The sequence below is a fragment of the Styela clava genome, chromosome 1, assembly GCF_964204865.1.
Source record: "Styela clava chromosome 1, kaStyClav1.hap1.2, whole genome shotgun sequence".
NCBI classification, from domain to species: domain Eukaryota; kingdom Metazoa; phylum Chordata; class Ascidiacea; order Stolidobranchia; family Styelidae; genus Styela; species Styela clava.
In genome coordinates this window covers 3,077,208-3,093,863 of record NC_135250.1, presented here as the reverse complement: position 1 = coordinate 3,093,863, position 16,656 = coordinate 3,077,208, and the positions used below count along the sequence as shown (strand labels likewise).

General features: G+C 34.0%; 1 protein-coding gene across 1 annotated transcript; it reads right to left on the bottom strand.

Moving 5' to 3' along the window:
* Window positions 1–11,555: 11,555 nt before the first annotated feature.
* Window positions 11,556–15,529, bottom strand: LOC144424502 (uncharacterized). The gene is made up of 4 exons (XM_078113873.1): window positions 15,413–15,529; window positions 15,035–15,118; window positions 13,524–13,610; window positions 11,556–11,974 (listed from the first exon to the last, which is right to left on the bottom strand). The coding sequence occupies exons 1-4, from the start codon at window positions 15,473–15,475 to the stop codon at window positions 11,759–11,761; spliced, it is 450 nt and encodes a 149-aa protein (XP_077969999.1). The 5' UTR covers window positions 15,476–15,529; the 3' UTR covers window positions 11,556–11,758.
* Window positions 15,530–16,656: the final 1,127 nt, after the last annotated feature.

The following is a 16,656-nucleotide window of genomic DNA, read 5'->3' as shown; positions in this document are numbered from 1 at the left end:
TCAACTCTCGAAAATAAATCTTATATGAACAACTTTTTAGTTATTGCATCGGTATTGCATTAGAACCAGCTTCTAATGTCATATCTAGGAACTAAGAAACTATACTGAGCATTGCCATCAGTTTATTTATGCCCAATCCATCAAATAGCATTTCGTTATAATTTCAAATGAACTAGCGTGAAGTGAAGCTAAAGATTGCTAAAGGCAGGGCTGGAGTTGGAGTCATGGAGCCATGATCATTCTGGTAGAGTTGGAACAAATCTTACCATGTTAGATGGATCTGGTGCTACCAGAAACTTTAGTGGCTCCAGCTCCGAACCATCTAATTATTTTTAATTATTTATAATTTTTTATACTTCATACATAATAAATTCTATCCTTTTCAGCTCATTAATTTTTTACAAATTTAAATTTATAATGCTATTTTATATGTCAAATTGAATTTATATATGTTAAACTTTAATTTTGAAATTTGAAACCCCAATATCATACTTTTGAGTCTCGCTTTCACGAAACTGCATTTAGGGCAGATATTTCATGTTAATGGTCAAACTTCCAAATCCCAATGGGTATAGAGCCAGGAAATAGCTCTGAGGTAAAAAAAAATGAAGTGCCGCGGCTGGAGCAACAGTTCGAATACACAGTGACTCAGGAGCTGGAGCCAATGTGATTTCAAACCATCCCCCCAGCCCTTGCCCCTGGCCAATGGCGTATTTACGTAAAATTGCGCTCATGGCAAAGTCTAAAAATGCGCCCCCTTGATAGTTATTTGACAATTTATAATGACTAGTATTGAATTGAGATACTTGTACGTTATTATTACAAGTTGTACTCACTCCCAATTTGAAATTATTTTATTGAAACTTTTTATGATTAATTCTTTTCGTCGTCTTTGCGCTCGTTTTTAAACAAGGCCCATCCCTACATACACCACTGCCCCTGGCTAAAGGCAAAAGAAATGTCACAATCTTGACAACTCACAGGAGCGGTAACTTCATCTTTATCATCATCACTGGTTACAAATGCAGCGTGGGACACAGCAGCCATAGTCAATGGTTGAGTTTACATTAATAGGTCATTACTGCACAGATAATTTAAAATGTTCGACATTATTATCATACCTATTTCATGTAAATAAGCAAATCGTATTTGAGCCCAAACTACATCACATTTACATGCCTCATTATGGCATGAAACAGGTGTGGGACAAGTCAGAATAAATGTGCGAGACAGGTGTGAGAACTAACATTTCATTAAATCATTTTACCACGAAACATCATGACATGAAACCCATCTATATGCCATATATATATATATATATGAATTAGATGGCAGAACTATAAAAATTTACCCTTTCATTTAAGAGTCTTGCTGCACACCAGCATAAATGCATTTCTCTAGTCTGACTAGAGTCAGATAAAAATTTACAGACATAGATCCTTGCAACGTTTCTTGTTAAGTCTACAGTTAGTACATTGTGGTAAGGATTAAGAACACATTTGTCACTGATTACCCTGAGCAGGTTCACAGTTTAAATCTCTAATAATAGTAATCAAGTACAAGAAGATTACTGGGCTCTGTGTAAGTTGGTTCACATAACCACAGGATGTTTATAGCTTATTCCACCATGAAGTCCATGCATGCGAAACAGATACCTGGTTGACTACTCCCAAGCCTTGCAACCCAACAGTAACTGGCAATAAGATATTTCCTCTCCCTCGCTCAGATAAATATGAAAATCCTAGTTTAGGTACAAAACTACATAATAAAATAGAATGTGCAAAGCCTAATTTCATAAAATTAGACTTGACCTCATTTTTCAATCAAGTACTTTCTAATGTATCGTATCTGCAACAGAAAAAAAAACCATAATACCAAAAATTCGGAAATAAAAATAATAATGTGACAGTGAAACTCTTCGAAGCAACTTTTTCCTAGACTGGTCAATCGGTAACGGGAATAGGTAAATCTGTTTTCAAAATGAGTATAAAACTGTATTCTAGTTTGAACACCCCTATATAGTTTTTGTTCAATGATACACACAGAAATGGCACGATTGTGAGGAAACCATCAAAATCAAAATAATCTTCATTTGATTAAACAGGGCCCCTACATGCGCACATATATAGTATTGTTGCCACAATCTGCTTGACTTTACATTTAAATACCAGACACAAAAACAGCCCGGAGATTAAAACACCACATTCGAACAGTTTGAAAATGTGATTCAGTTCAGTTGAGACATCGATTACACAACATTTGAGTAGGTGCAAAATCACGTACAGTTTTCATAATTGGTGCATAATACGTCACTCAAAGCAATTTCCTCATATCGATTGGCATGCTTTTCATATCAAATTCAAAATTTAGGCCAATCATAAAAATCAATGTCAATTAGTGATTTTTAGTCACAAAAGTGATGCTCGATGTTGGTGATAAACCCACACACCTTTGCCCCGCCCCTTCTAAATTATGAGGAAATAAACTGTACAGTCACGTAACTGTATTACGAAATTATGAAATCCTTTCATATCAACAAAGTGGGAAGCTTTTTTTGTTTTAAATCTATTTATCATAAATAAGCAAGGTGCTCAGGGCAAAGCTGCGAAAAATCAAAGGAGTACCAGTAGTAAATGCAATATTTTGCTCCTATGAGAACAAGCATTTTATCCGATAACTTGGGTCAGCATAGTCAATTAATCAACTCCTGTGGAAAGAAATCTAAAAAATTGTATTTTTAAAAACAAGCATTAAAATCGATCTAAAATCATCACTCCTCTTAGAACAGGGATTCATTTTCACTTTCAAAGAGTTCTTTCTATTAAGTATATATTAGATACATAGATACATATCAAATTTGAAATCTAGGCCAATCATACAAATCACCGTCAATTATCGCTTTTTAGTCACTGAGGAGTCGCCTGATGTTGGTGATAAACCCACACATCTTTGCTCCATCCCCTCTAAATTATGATGAAATAAACTGTGAAGTTACTCAACCTTAGTATTGCAAAATCATGAATCCTCTCGCATAAGATTTATATTGAATTAGGGAAAGGTTTTCACCTGACCCAAATTTCACAAAAATATTTCAATACATAATATTGCTCAAGGATCTAACAAGGCTCTGAAAAAAATGGAGAGTGGCAAAAGCTACATTTAAACTCTCTTCAGTACAAGCACTTTAAAAAATAACTTAGACCAATATGAGCAAAAAAAAACTCTGGGAAGGGAGATCTACAAAACAGAAATTATTGAAAAAAACAATAATATGATTGCCTTAGGACTTCTGACGTGAATGAATTAATACTGTAAGAAGAATAGCTGCGTCAACTAATGAATTATTGGGAGAGAAAACCAAGTAAGTTCAAATAAATTGTCACTATAATGCTACTCTTGGTGACTGCTTATAAAATAAAAAAGTTGTGAAAAATACTTTAATATATAATAAAGCATTACATGTTGAAAGTCATGGGTGTTGTAGTTGTGTTGCAAAAAGGTTAAAGTCAAACATGCTAGAGTTAGACTATATTTAGAAATTTTTACCATAGGCTATGAAAATGCACCATTCAGGTTCCTCTATGAAATAGTAATAGGATTATTTCAAAACCATTGTGTCTTGAGAACTTGGGAATAGATTAATCACAAAACAGCAAAACATTACTCATTCACAAATATAGGGAGTCATGCTTATCTAAGTATGGATTGTACAATCATTAGAAACTACAATACAGATTCACCCAGTGCATATAGCTGGAAAGGGCTTGTACTTATAGCTGTATTTTATGCATGGCCACAGGGGCATAGCCAGGGGGTGGTTTTGGGGGTTGTTGACCCCCCTCACCCCCCTTTTGAAATAATTTTGAAATAAAGTTGAAAAGGCCAGAAGAGCAAAAACATAGGAAGAGTTGCCGTGAGAATGTTTGCAACTGAATGATTTATGACTCAAAAGAGAATAGAATGTTTAGCGTGGGGAGAAGAACGCTGATGGAATGAAGTAATTATATAACTCAAGGCATTTTATTGTAATGACTTGAATTTATTAACAACCCGCCAGTGAGATTTTACTCAGTGATTGTCTCGACTAGAAACTCTGATGATCCGGCACACAAAATATGGGACCTATACTATACAGTGAGATTATTGTATTTGAATACACAAAAAAATTGTCATATAAATGAATATTTTTGTTCAAATCCATATGAAAGCCGTCACTCAGAATAGTCACAGCAGGTAAATATAGTTTTGAGACATCTAGTGTTCTAGTAAGAAAATATTTTAAAATGCACAATCAATTTTTAAATATAAAATACCCAATCCAAGCTTCAAATTGTCATATGGATGGCAAGTTTGATTTATGATTTTGACAGGGATCTTTTGTTCAACTTCAGATTTTCATATTTACTCAACACAAAGCTTTATGTGAGAAATCACATATATGTAGGTTGCAACTGGGCTTAACTATTCTATCATCGGAGGTTGAGAAGCTTTATTTTGAGCTCTTGATTCATTGTTTAATCGAGACCTTTTTGTTCAACTCAAATTTTTACTTTTAAAAAACATAAAACATGAAAAATGAAATCATACCTCGAGTCTTGACTTATGCAATGATATGGACATCGATGATCATTGTGGCGAACGCACAGAATGATACAGACAGACATCAGGATTTGTCAAACGTCAACATCAGCTACGAATCTTCCGATGAAAAAAAGAGAAGAAACATGTTATTATTTAGCAACAGAAGAAGCATGTTACGAGGTTAGGAAACTTGTTATGAGTCTGAACCAATAACCTATGCTTAGTTATTGCTGAACGCCTTGAAATAATTATTTTTGTACATTTGCTGAAATTTAGTCTAAACGTACAGCATCAAATAAGAAGTGCAATGCCTTGTATAAGACTTCATTTAAATTTGCTCCCGACTTCACAAATTGGAAGAAAAACTTGTCTTATATATACACAACCAATGCAGATATTCGAAACAAGCTATTTTTGTACATTTATTGAGAGAGTGAGGAAAGTTGATAAGATGGCCTGCTACATGGCAAACCAGTGTAGGGGAGGGAGGCTCAAGTCATTGACTCATCTTGAATCACCATTTATCAATGGCTCAAATCATCTAAATCAGGGATGGACAATTACTTTCTTAGTGGGCTAGTTGCAGATAATAGACTTCCTTACTTCAAACTCAATATTAAAAACTACGAATAAAAAATAGTTTATATATATTTACAACAGAAATTTATATTCATAAAAACTATAGTCGTAATTTTATCAGTAGGATGATACACTTCAGTGGGCCGGATCCGTCCCGCGAGCTGTAATTTGATCTGACCCTTGATACAAATGAAGTGACTCAAACTCTCATCAACTAACCACCAGTGGTTGACTCAAACTTGAAAACCAAAAAGTCAAGTCAGGTCAAGTAAATCACTCAGTTAAGTCTCACTGGTAGTTACTTAATGACAAGTCCGAGTAATTCCATTCAGATGACTTGAGTCACTTCAGGTCTTTGGTGAATTTGGCCAGACCAAGCCCTTTCCCAACACTAAAGGCTTTCATTTAATTTATGAAATTAACTTTTGTGAATTTCTAAATTCAATTTCATAGTTTTGAATTCTCTATGTTTTCTGTTAAACATGAACCAATTTACAACAAAAGATTACAGTAATTTAGAATGAATTCAGAGTAGGATAAGATCAGAATTATATTTCTATCTCGATTAAAAAGAAATGCAATAAGAAAGCTTAATAATATAGGGCACCTGGGCTTCTTCTTTATCAGTCATATCAGGTATAGTAAAGTGGATTATTCGGTTTTGGCCGTACCTTCCTATTTCAGCTTTATATATCTTTAGATATACATCAACATTACTTTAAAGATTTCACTATTACCAACCTCTGCGTTACTTTCGTTTTTGTTTTCTTCTTATTGAAGCATACTCGTACGTAGGTCAGACCTTGAAAATGTTCTGGAATGCGAAAACCCATTGCAGGAAATACCATATACCAGTATGTTATGAACAAAAACTTTGAAGGACACAGAAGCCTCTGAGAAATATCTGAGAGAAAATGATTCAATATTAAAGTCTTTGAATTTGTAATGTTTGATGAATTAGAAATAATGTTTTCACTAGTATATATTATCCTAAATTTGAGAACTACAGGTGTAAATACTCTGTTATTGAATGGATGAATCATAAAATCTTTCACTGAGACTAGGGATGTAAGTTTCAAATATTTTTTTTTCGAATTGAATTTCGCATCATAATGTTCCGATTCGAATATTTCCGAATCTGATTCTATTTAGTATATCATCATATTATCGTTGAATTTCTTCAAATTTGAAAATAATATGGTATAAATTTTAATAAAATAATAATAATGAATTAAGAAAGTTACTAAAAAAACACACTGCATGAAGGTCAACTACCAAATATATTACAGCTGAGATTAATTTTTTGTTACATAAAGGTATACTCAATTACATATTTACTTACATACAAATATGTTTGCGAATAATAATGGGTGTATAACGATTGTTTTTTCTAAAAGTGATCTTCAAAATTTATCCAAATGGTAAAAGCTAGTTGGTACCGTATGCGCCATGATTTTAAAAGGAGAAATGACAACGAGGGGAAGCATCGCAGACATGTTTTTGAAAAGGTATAAAGCGATGATGTTTTATTATAATAATGTTATGTAGATAATTTGAAGAAACATTTAAAATATTTGTGAAACTTTGTAACATTTTAGGTACCGTAGTCGAACAAAATTGAGCAAAACCATTCGTCCCTCGAAAGCTGCCACCAATATGAAATATAACTACTCTGTGAGTGTCACGGCTTTGGAAAGCTGTGAACGTAAGGATAATAAAGGCTTTTGGTCGTTATAAAGGCGGCGCCGTTGTGTCGTGCAATTGCCTTATCTATTGAATTTTTTTTAAATAGAATCAAGCCCACTTTTCTTAAATTGCTTCGAATCGATTCGAATTGATGTTGATTCGAAACGTTTCGATTCGAAATTCTGAAACTTACATCCCTAACTGAGACCCCTCGTCAATTGCAATTAGTCAAATATTTTCTGATTATATATTTTTATTATACATTTTTTTGCCTTTACCTGATTCTTGCATGATGAAAACAAATATATGAATCTTGCCACAAACTGGCACTGCTGAATACGATTTCATTGTTCGCCCACTCTGATTTATTGATTACAGTATTTTTTCGGTCAGTGAAAAATTGAATTGTACCCATAATTACAGAGAAAGATAATCCTACACACCGCGCGGCGGTGTGGCTCAACGGGCTAAGCGTTAGGAATACGCTCGCCACCGCACCTCTAATTACTCTGCGTGGGTTCGCAGGTTCGAATCCCATGCAGGGATGGTTATGTGCGAGAGGATTGCTGGACTCCTCGCCGTCGTTGGGTGGTTCACGTAACCGCTGGTCGGTTACGGCTTCCTCCACCACCAAGTCCATGCTTCCGAAAACAAATAATACAGTAAAACTAATCCCATACCCGACTTGGAATGGTAACCGGACGAGAGGCCGTGGTTCGCCATATGGATAAGCCGTCTTATCGGCTTTCCTCTCCCCCGGGATAAATATGTAAATCCTATCCTATCCTATCCTACAATTTAAATGGGGTATTAAGAATATATAATTAGCGCTACACACATAATTAGCATAAATAAAATTACATTTATCAAATATCTATTTGGAAATCAGTAAACTTCTACCGTGATTACACTAAATCTCTCCTAGTTAGGCAATGCATGCACAACCTCATGCTGATATTTTAACTGGTAGCAATATAAATGTCTGGCGAAACCGACAGCACTGGAGGCATTACTCCGCCGCCAGTGACGCCGCCACGATAACCTATCAAAATCCCAATCAAAAATATACAAAAAACTTATTAAATAGTGCAAAAACCTACTGAAGCCGTCAAAAACAAAGAGAAGTCCATGCATCCGAACACAAATAACTAACTAATCCCATACCCTACATGGAATGTTAACCGGACGAGAAGCCGTGGTTCGCCATATGGTCAAGCCGTCTCATCGGCTTTCCTCTCCCCCAAAATAAATATGTGAACCCTGTTCTATCCTAAAGAGAGGTTTATTTTCACAAACAATCTTAACACTAACAAAAAATACAAAACAAGTTTGAAATGTTGCATAGCACTGGTTTCGTTTTTACCAAGTAATTTATCCTAACTTTCTCTCGTTAAATTTTTATAAACTAAAACAATGTATGTATGGATGTTTATTTGCCTAAAAATATAACAATATCTGCACAATAAATAAACAGTAAAATAGAGACGGGATACATGTTCAAGACCTTACTGGTTGAAGACACAGATGTGCGACATGCATCTCTAATAAATAACAGCAGTTTAGTACTGCTGCGTTATAATAGGAAAACAACATGAAATAGGCTATACAATATTGCAATAAACAACATTCATCAATACCAGTAATAACAATATACATATATTGCATTATTAGTTCAATTATATTATAAGAATTCTCAATTTTTTGTATATTTGACAATTTTCATTTTTTTCAATGCCACATCTCCTTCGTTCGCTCTGATAATGCCAATTAACTTTAGTATTCGAACAATGGCGATCTTTTACCAATTTTACATTAATCTAAATGAAAAAAATCAATTTTATTATCTATTCTATAAAATAACTATGATCATGTCTGCGCCTGTTAGTGGACATGAAATAATGTTATATTTTTTAAATACCGCCTTTCCCCAAAAATGAGACAGAACAATTTCAAGGACTTATTTTAATTTTCTTTTGAAAAATAACACTAAAATAATGGCTGAATAAATCATTAATCGTTTAAAACGTGTAGGAGAGATTTTTTGCTGTCGAATAGGTCAAAAAATTCTCATTTCCCACTAGGTCTTATTTCAAGGTACGGCTTATATTAAAATAATTTTTTTAATTCAGTCTAGGTTTTATTTTCGGGTAAACATGGTATCTGAATAGTTATTATTTCTTTTGACAAATCCTTTCTTAATTTACAATCTGTACGCTATAAACCTTACTTGGATGTTTTGTTTGTTCCCCGGCCTCGGCGATCTCACACAATTACCAATGCAATTGGTATGTTGGAACGTCATACAGCAATCACACATAAGTTCTGCATTGGAAGATTATATTACCTATTTTTCTCTGTCTAGTTGGCTCCACCGCCGTCTGGATAGAGTGTTGGTATTGTCATCAGACATATTTTTCGTTTTTTTTTTCAAGTTTTATGTGCCCAATGAATAAATATATTGTTGGCTATGTTATTGTGAATTATTGAACGTAGAAAATCAAGAAATTCGACAATTATTTTTCAATGAATGTTATTGCCTAAATAACATTAATTAGTAATTAAATTGAAGGTTCAATCCAATTAGTTAATATTTATTACGCTAACGTAATGTTTTCAATTCATTCAAACAAAGCAGTTCTTATAATTATATTCAACTACAATTGTGACTGTTTTAAAATGGTCAAGATCTGATAAAATATTTCTTGTTTTATATATCGCATATATATCATCATTAATACGTGTCAAAACAGTTTTATCATAGTTGTATCCTCCTGTAAATAGGTTCGAGGTCGACAATGAATATGGAAGTCATGCGAGAGACATTTGTGGGTTGTTGTTTTTGTAGCCAAACTATGCATACGATCATATCAAGTTCACGAATCACCCATGCTCCAATGTTGCTTTTGCAGCCATGGAATGTACTGTATTTGTACTTCGGCACGTTGGGGGTATCGACTGTAATTTGAAAATAAAGAGTTTGTACATTTTGTTTTGCTGTCACTGTTCAAATATATTTAACAAACTGATAGAGCCGTAATGTTGCACGTTTCTCAAAAACATGAAAAAAATTGTTTGTCGGTAATCGTCAATGACGCTTTTCGCGACATGGAGAACTTCAACAACATATATATACTTCTCGCAGAATACGCAGAATCTCGTTGAACCTGAATTAAAAAACGTTAACGTCATGTGAATTTTGATGTTAATTTTAACATTTAGAAAATTTGTTTTGACGTCATATTAGCTTTCTAGAAAATTACCACTTAAATGGTTTTTCCCTAAATAAATACAGAAGTGCAGTTCTAGGCAAGATTCGTACGCTTGAATTTTAAAACAAATTCAGAAACTAGAAGCTATATTAAGTTGTTATGGTGATAGAAACGTGACGTCTTTTTATTTATTTATTTTTTATTAACTACCAGTATGTAATTTTTCATGTTCCCTTTACTTAATAACTTCTATATGGTTGTGTGTGTGGGTGCGTGTGTGAAATATTTCAATTATTTTAGGTGAGTGAACACGTACCACATCTTCTTGGCAAAACCTTCCATCTTATACACATTCTGTACGTTTTAAACCTTATCTAAGGTTTTGTTCGCTCTCCTGATTTCATAATCAGTTTTTATTTATTTATTTTTACCATTCATTTTATTGTTTTGCTGATTTTGAAGTCGAAATAAACTTATACTTATACTTATACGTCATAATACCGTTTTCAGTTCCAGAGAGTGTGTAATGTATACGTGGTACCCGTGAATTGAGGCACCGGTGCAAACCTAGTCTTGACTATACCCGAATGTCCATGAATTCACACATATTTTTAAACGAATTACGTGGCGACTGTGGAACAAATTGCTTACTAAAACTACACAACCGTCCTATGCCATCTAGCGAACAGAAAAAGTATGTAACGAACGTGGAGCGAAAAGTCTGTATTCCCAACTCAAACTTCGCTACCGTCTTACGCCACCTTGTGGTCCGAAATAGTCTGCTCGGCAAAACATTCGCGAAATATCTGTCTACCGTGATTCCCAAATTTGTCGAAGTATCCCATAAATATTCTTATATTATCTTTCTCAAACAACTTACAAAGTCAATGAAACTCAAATTCATAACCCTAATTTTCCTGAGCGACTTTGTGATCAGAGAAGTCTATGGTGGCCCATCGTTGTCACGCGTAAATTTGAAAAAAAAAATAAAAAGTAAAAAAAAAAACCCAAATAAAAGTAAAATAAAAAAATAGTTGTAAAAAAACATAAAAAATATGAAAAAAAATACAAATGAAATGAAAAAAAAAAATTGAAAATAAAAACGAAAATTAAATAGAAACGAAATGAAAAAAAGCAAAAAAAAAAAAAAAAAAAAAAAGGTTGACAACGATGGGCCGCCTCGTGGCCCGACGAACTATTTTTTTATTTTACTTTTATTTTGGTTTTTTTTTATTTATTTTTTTTAAATTTTACGCGTGACGACGATGGGCCACCATAGAAGTCACTACACCGAGCTATATAAAGTCAATAATCCTAAAAATTGACATTATCATTTTTAAACAACTCCCAAGTTAACTGAAAACCAATTTCTACTCTTTGTTAATTTTTGCACTCACTTGACACGACATTCTAAAATCAAAATTTTTTAACCCATCATCCAAAATCACCCTACCCGGGGACGAAAGGGCACGTACAGTAAATAGAAATAAACAAAGTTCATGAATTGTACACAATTTTTTTATTGCAATGATAAATTAGGTTGCTAAATCAAATATTTTTTTTAATTAAACAGTGTTCATCATAGATATATACAGTCAAGATATCTGGATAGTAGCCAAATTTGGGTTTTACTTAGTGATATGTACATCGATGATTCGAATTGAAACAAGAATTGAATAACATCGTTACCAAAAACGACAAAACTATTTGGATTTCTTCATACTGCGAAGGCGTTTATTCTCATGTGCGTAACCACCAACTCCTCCGATAGTAGCACCTACGGTGCCACCTATTGCAGCACCAACTGCGACATTACCAGTTAAGGCAATAGATCCAGCCGTCAACATTTGGATGCTACCGCCTGTCGCCACTCCGACGATTCCAAAACCGAGGGCGAGAGCAAGAACTTTCCACCAGTTCTATGAAAATGAAATAATATCAATATTATATTCTGAATCGGAACAAGAGAGCTATGCTCACATATATATTGCACGTAGCAAATTTTGATGACGTCATTACACGCAAAAAAACAGTTCCCATGCAGCTTACTGGAAAATTTGAAATAAATAAAAGTAATAGCCTTCTAGCGAAACATTTAATTATTGAGCACTGAAAATTTCAAAGCAATTGGCCCAGAAATCAAAGAGAACAGCGTTTTTTATGTGACAAAGAACAACAAGAACAAGAGAGCAACGCTCAAATATATGGACACGTGGACTAGAGCGAAGCAGGGTTTACCTTTGACGTTACCGGTACCGTACCCTCAAAAAGTTCCGGGTTTTCAGTCGCAAGAATTTTCACAGTCAGCCGTCACGATTGGCGGATTAAAAACCGTGTTTCCATAATTAAAAATTAATACAGCGCAATTTTGGATGAAATATTAGATCTCATAAGATTCATAGAAAATTTAGGAATAAATGAAAGTAATAGCCTTCTGGCAAAAAAATCAATCTTGAACCACTGAAAATTCCAAAGCAATTGGTCTAGTATTCGAAGAAAAAAGCGATTTTTTAATGATAATGACGAAAGAAAATAACAATAACAACAATATTTTGAAACGATCGTTATGGCCACTAAACGTGTCCAATAAGAACAACAACAACATAATATTAAAACGACACTAGGTCCACTTACGTGTCCAATAATGCCATTGGATACGTTACCATGCCAAGTAAGTTTTCATAAACCCAGATTTTACTGATTAGTTCAAGTCGTTGTACCCTGTTCCAAATGCAGTGCTCGGGTTTGTTTGCTTTTATTGGTAACGTTAGTGGACATAACGATGGTTTTGCGGTATTTTTGGACATCTAGTAAAACTTAAAAAGTCGCTTTCTCTTGGATTACTGGACCAATTTCTTCAAAATTTTCAGTGGTTAACGATGGAATTTTTTTCTAGAAAGCCATTATCTTTATTTATTTCAAATATTTCTGTTAGCTCTGTGGGATTCGTTTTTTGTTTTCTATGACGTCACCGAACGTTCTGCGGACGCACATCAGCTGATTCCGTGCTCGGTGTTTGCCAGTGGATCTAGTGCTTAGCAAAAGTAGAAAGTTTTTTATGGTTGAGGGTGGACTGTGGTATGATTTTCGAAATTTTGCAGAATGCTTTACGTGTCCATATATTAGAGCATAGCTCACTTGTTTCTGATGCTATAGTGATTGCTCATATACACATGAATTGAAAGCCCAAATTATCTTTATCGGTTTTGCACAGGTCCGCTCAAGCAATAATTAATTATTGTTGAATTATTTTCTCTAACGGCTTATGTTTATAATGGTAATGAGTCAATTTATGTGTTTATAAATCTCATATTTCTTTATTGATATTTTGACCAGGTGAGAATAGAAAACCTATTATTACACCATATATTCTTTTCAATGTTTCAACCTGCGTTTTTCAATTAAGAACAAAAGGATGACACAAAATCTAAAAAATATTTTATAGATTACTGGAATTCGGGTACTCACTTTCTTTTCCTCTCCACTGTCCTTAAGTATTTGCCGTAAGTACACGTTTTCATCGATGAGCTTTTGCATCTCCTTTCGGAGTTCTTCCTGAAAAATGAGAAATTCAAAACTTATTTACAACGAAATCATTTTGTTCAGAACAGCTGAACGACTTGGAAATAAACTTCAAGCTGACACACCTCTAGCTGTCTAGCTGACACACTTACCCGATACATCAGCTAGACAGGATGCGAGACGGTAATTAAAAGTTTTCGCGCTTAACATCGATTAAGTAAATCCAAATGTCACATCTATATTATTATCAATTCTGACCGGTCTTGAAAAACAGCATTGAAAATGTTTTTCATATACAGTATGTATAAATATATACCATACCTCATGTTTCATCTGCATCGCTTTCATCTCGGTTCTCAATTCCTCCTTAAAAAACAAGAGATCTTGTTAATTAGTTGTTGTACTTGTGGTTTCGGGCAAAGGCGCAGTCAGCCGAAGATGAGGGGGGGGGGGTATAAAAATAAAAACGTTGCCAAGCGTGCGATTGCATTTTGCTGCAATCGTCGGCCGTTTTCGCCAGCTTGACGTTTTATTCAGGCCGTAATCCTTTTTTATCTCTGTGTTTATTCCCCCTAATTAATGAATTTCTGACGACATATGTCTTGTACCACGCGAAAGATAATAATTGTTTTTTGCTTTTGCAACGAACTGTGACTCCAGTGAGAAAAACGAGATCGAATATCATCATCGGCGACGAGATGCTTAGGATAAATGACTTAGTGAATTCGAAACCCAAATTTTATATATGAAAAGCGGCAATATAAAACAACGAAAATATAGGGAAAAACACCGCGTTGTGTTTCAGGAGGCCAGCGATAGATGAAGAGCGCTTTGGTAGACATTGTAAATCGCAAAATCCCACATTATGAGACTGTCAATTGTACCCACTGAGTACTTTTGTAATTCATTTTGAAACTATCGACGGGGCCTGACCAGACTTTTTCCCGGATTTTGATGCTATATAACAACGGTGGGCGTTTAGTTTTGTCGATACTACCGCAGGTTAAATTGAACACAATTAAATTATTAAACCAAGACATTTATAAATCACGACGACTTTTTCGATAGCCGTTCCGCGTGGATTTTATGGCGATGGATATGGATTTGACATACTAATATATGTTACATGTATTTTCATTGCACTAAAATAAATGCCGCAGATTGCCTGTGGTAGATCAGTGATGGTTTTATTTTGTCCGGAGGTACCACGGTCAACACAATTAAATTAATATAGAAAAACATTCACGTAGTTGTCATGGATTGAATATTAAACTCTGAACATTTCAGCTCTTTTAACCGAACGTTCAATCGCAGAAGTCATTGAGTGGGAATTTACGATTCCGATTTCGACCTTGATATGTTTCATAAGAATAAAAAAATCTAGGATTAGGTTGTACAATTGAGAAGCATTAAGGTTATTTGTCTTAACTCTCAGTAGAAATATATGTCACACTCACACGTATTTCTTTCATCATTCGCTCCTTAAATTCTTCATAAGCATCTTTTTTGTAATCACCTTCAGGGTGAAAAATTGCTTTCGTCTATGGAAAAAAAAGAACGTTAGATTTATGCTTTGCCTTTTTTATACAGATAATTTTAATTTCTTTCATTTTAAAATTGACTTTATATTAAACATTATGATTATAATATAAATATTTTTACAAAACTCTCGTTCACCAATGGACAACACATATTTTATAGCAATTGAGGGGGAGGGGCCGGGGGTACACAGATACAGCAAAGACAAATAAACAATAATGTAAGTAAAACAGTAACAGTAAGGCGATCAAAGTCAATTTCACGATAAAGGTATGTATGTAAATAAGGCAGCTCACATGAGCTTTATTTCCATAATAGTTTCCGTCTGAAACAAATCCGTACATGGGTATATTTGACATAGTGTATGTCGAGTTAAAACTTAAGGATACTAAATATATAAATAAAAAAAATGTCAATTAACATTTTTGCTATGCTTAATTGAGTAAAAATATACGCTGAATTGTTGAACCAATGCAAAGTCACAATAAGGAAATTATCGACTGTTATTTCTTATCTGGGGTTACAGGTTACAGGTGTTTTACACCAGCTTTTTTAAGCTATGATTTAGTATTTTCAAACCGTTGCTATTTATAGAACTGGCGATACTAAATTCTTCTTGCTTGAGTTTACGAGGAAAGTATATGATAAATCTCTTAATAACCCTTATTAACCTTCCTTTCAAGTTGAAAATATTAAAAGACGCTGTGTGTGACCCTACTCAAATGGAGTTAAATAAACTTAAAGTCGGGAGACAATGCGCACCCGTATTCTATTCAGGCGAACTGAATGCTGTTACTTATAAATCAATTATATAAGTACAAGACAATTCTTTGTTACACTTCTAAATTTGATATGATTATATGACTAACAACGAAACAAAATTTTATTTGACGACAAACATCAACATTAGCCCACCAGTGTCTCGGAGAATTAATTGTCTTAATCAATGCTGACCCCTGACATAATTCATCAAAAATCAATAGGTTTTTGGTCCACAATTAGGAAACTCTTAAATGCTCCCTCATTTTAAAACATTTAGATCTAGGTCTGTATATGATTATATCAAATGTTTAATTCAAATTAATTAAATTTATCTACTTTTGAAGAAGAATGTAATAAAAATGTGTTGTATTAGGTTTTTTACTTTTTGACAATGTTATTAATTAATCTATACCCAATAACCTAATTTCAATCCATACCTCGACTCACTATATTCTACTAGGATCGAGGTATGGATTGAAATAAATGGTTGAGCACGGGCGATTTATCATTTGTCTGGATCGATACGTTACGGCTGTACGGTATGGGGCAGGCGCAGAGAGTGTTTCAACACATTTGTGCGCGTAGGATTATGCCTGACAACGTTGGTCCCAAGCAGAAGCAAATTTTCTAAAAATAAAAACGCGTGACAACGATGGGCCACGAGGCGGACCATCGTTGTCAACCTTTTTATTTTCTTTTTTTTGAATTTTTTTTTTTTGTTTGTTTTTTTTTCGTTTTTATCTATTTTTTTTTTTTAATTTATTTTTTTTTTTTCATT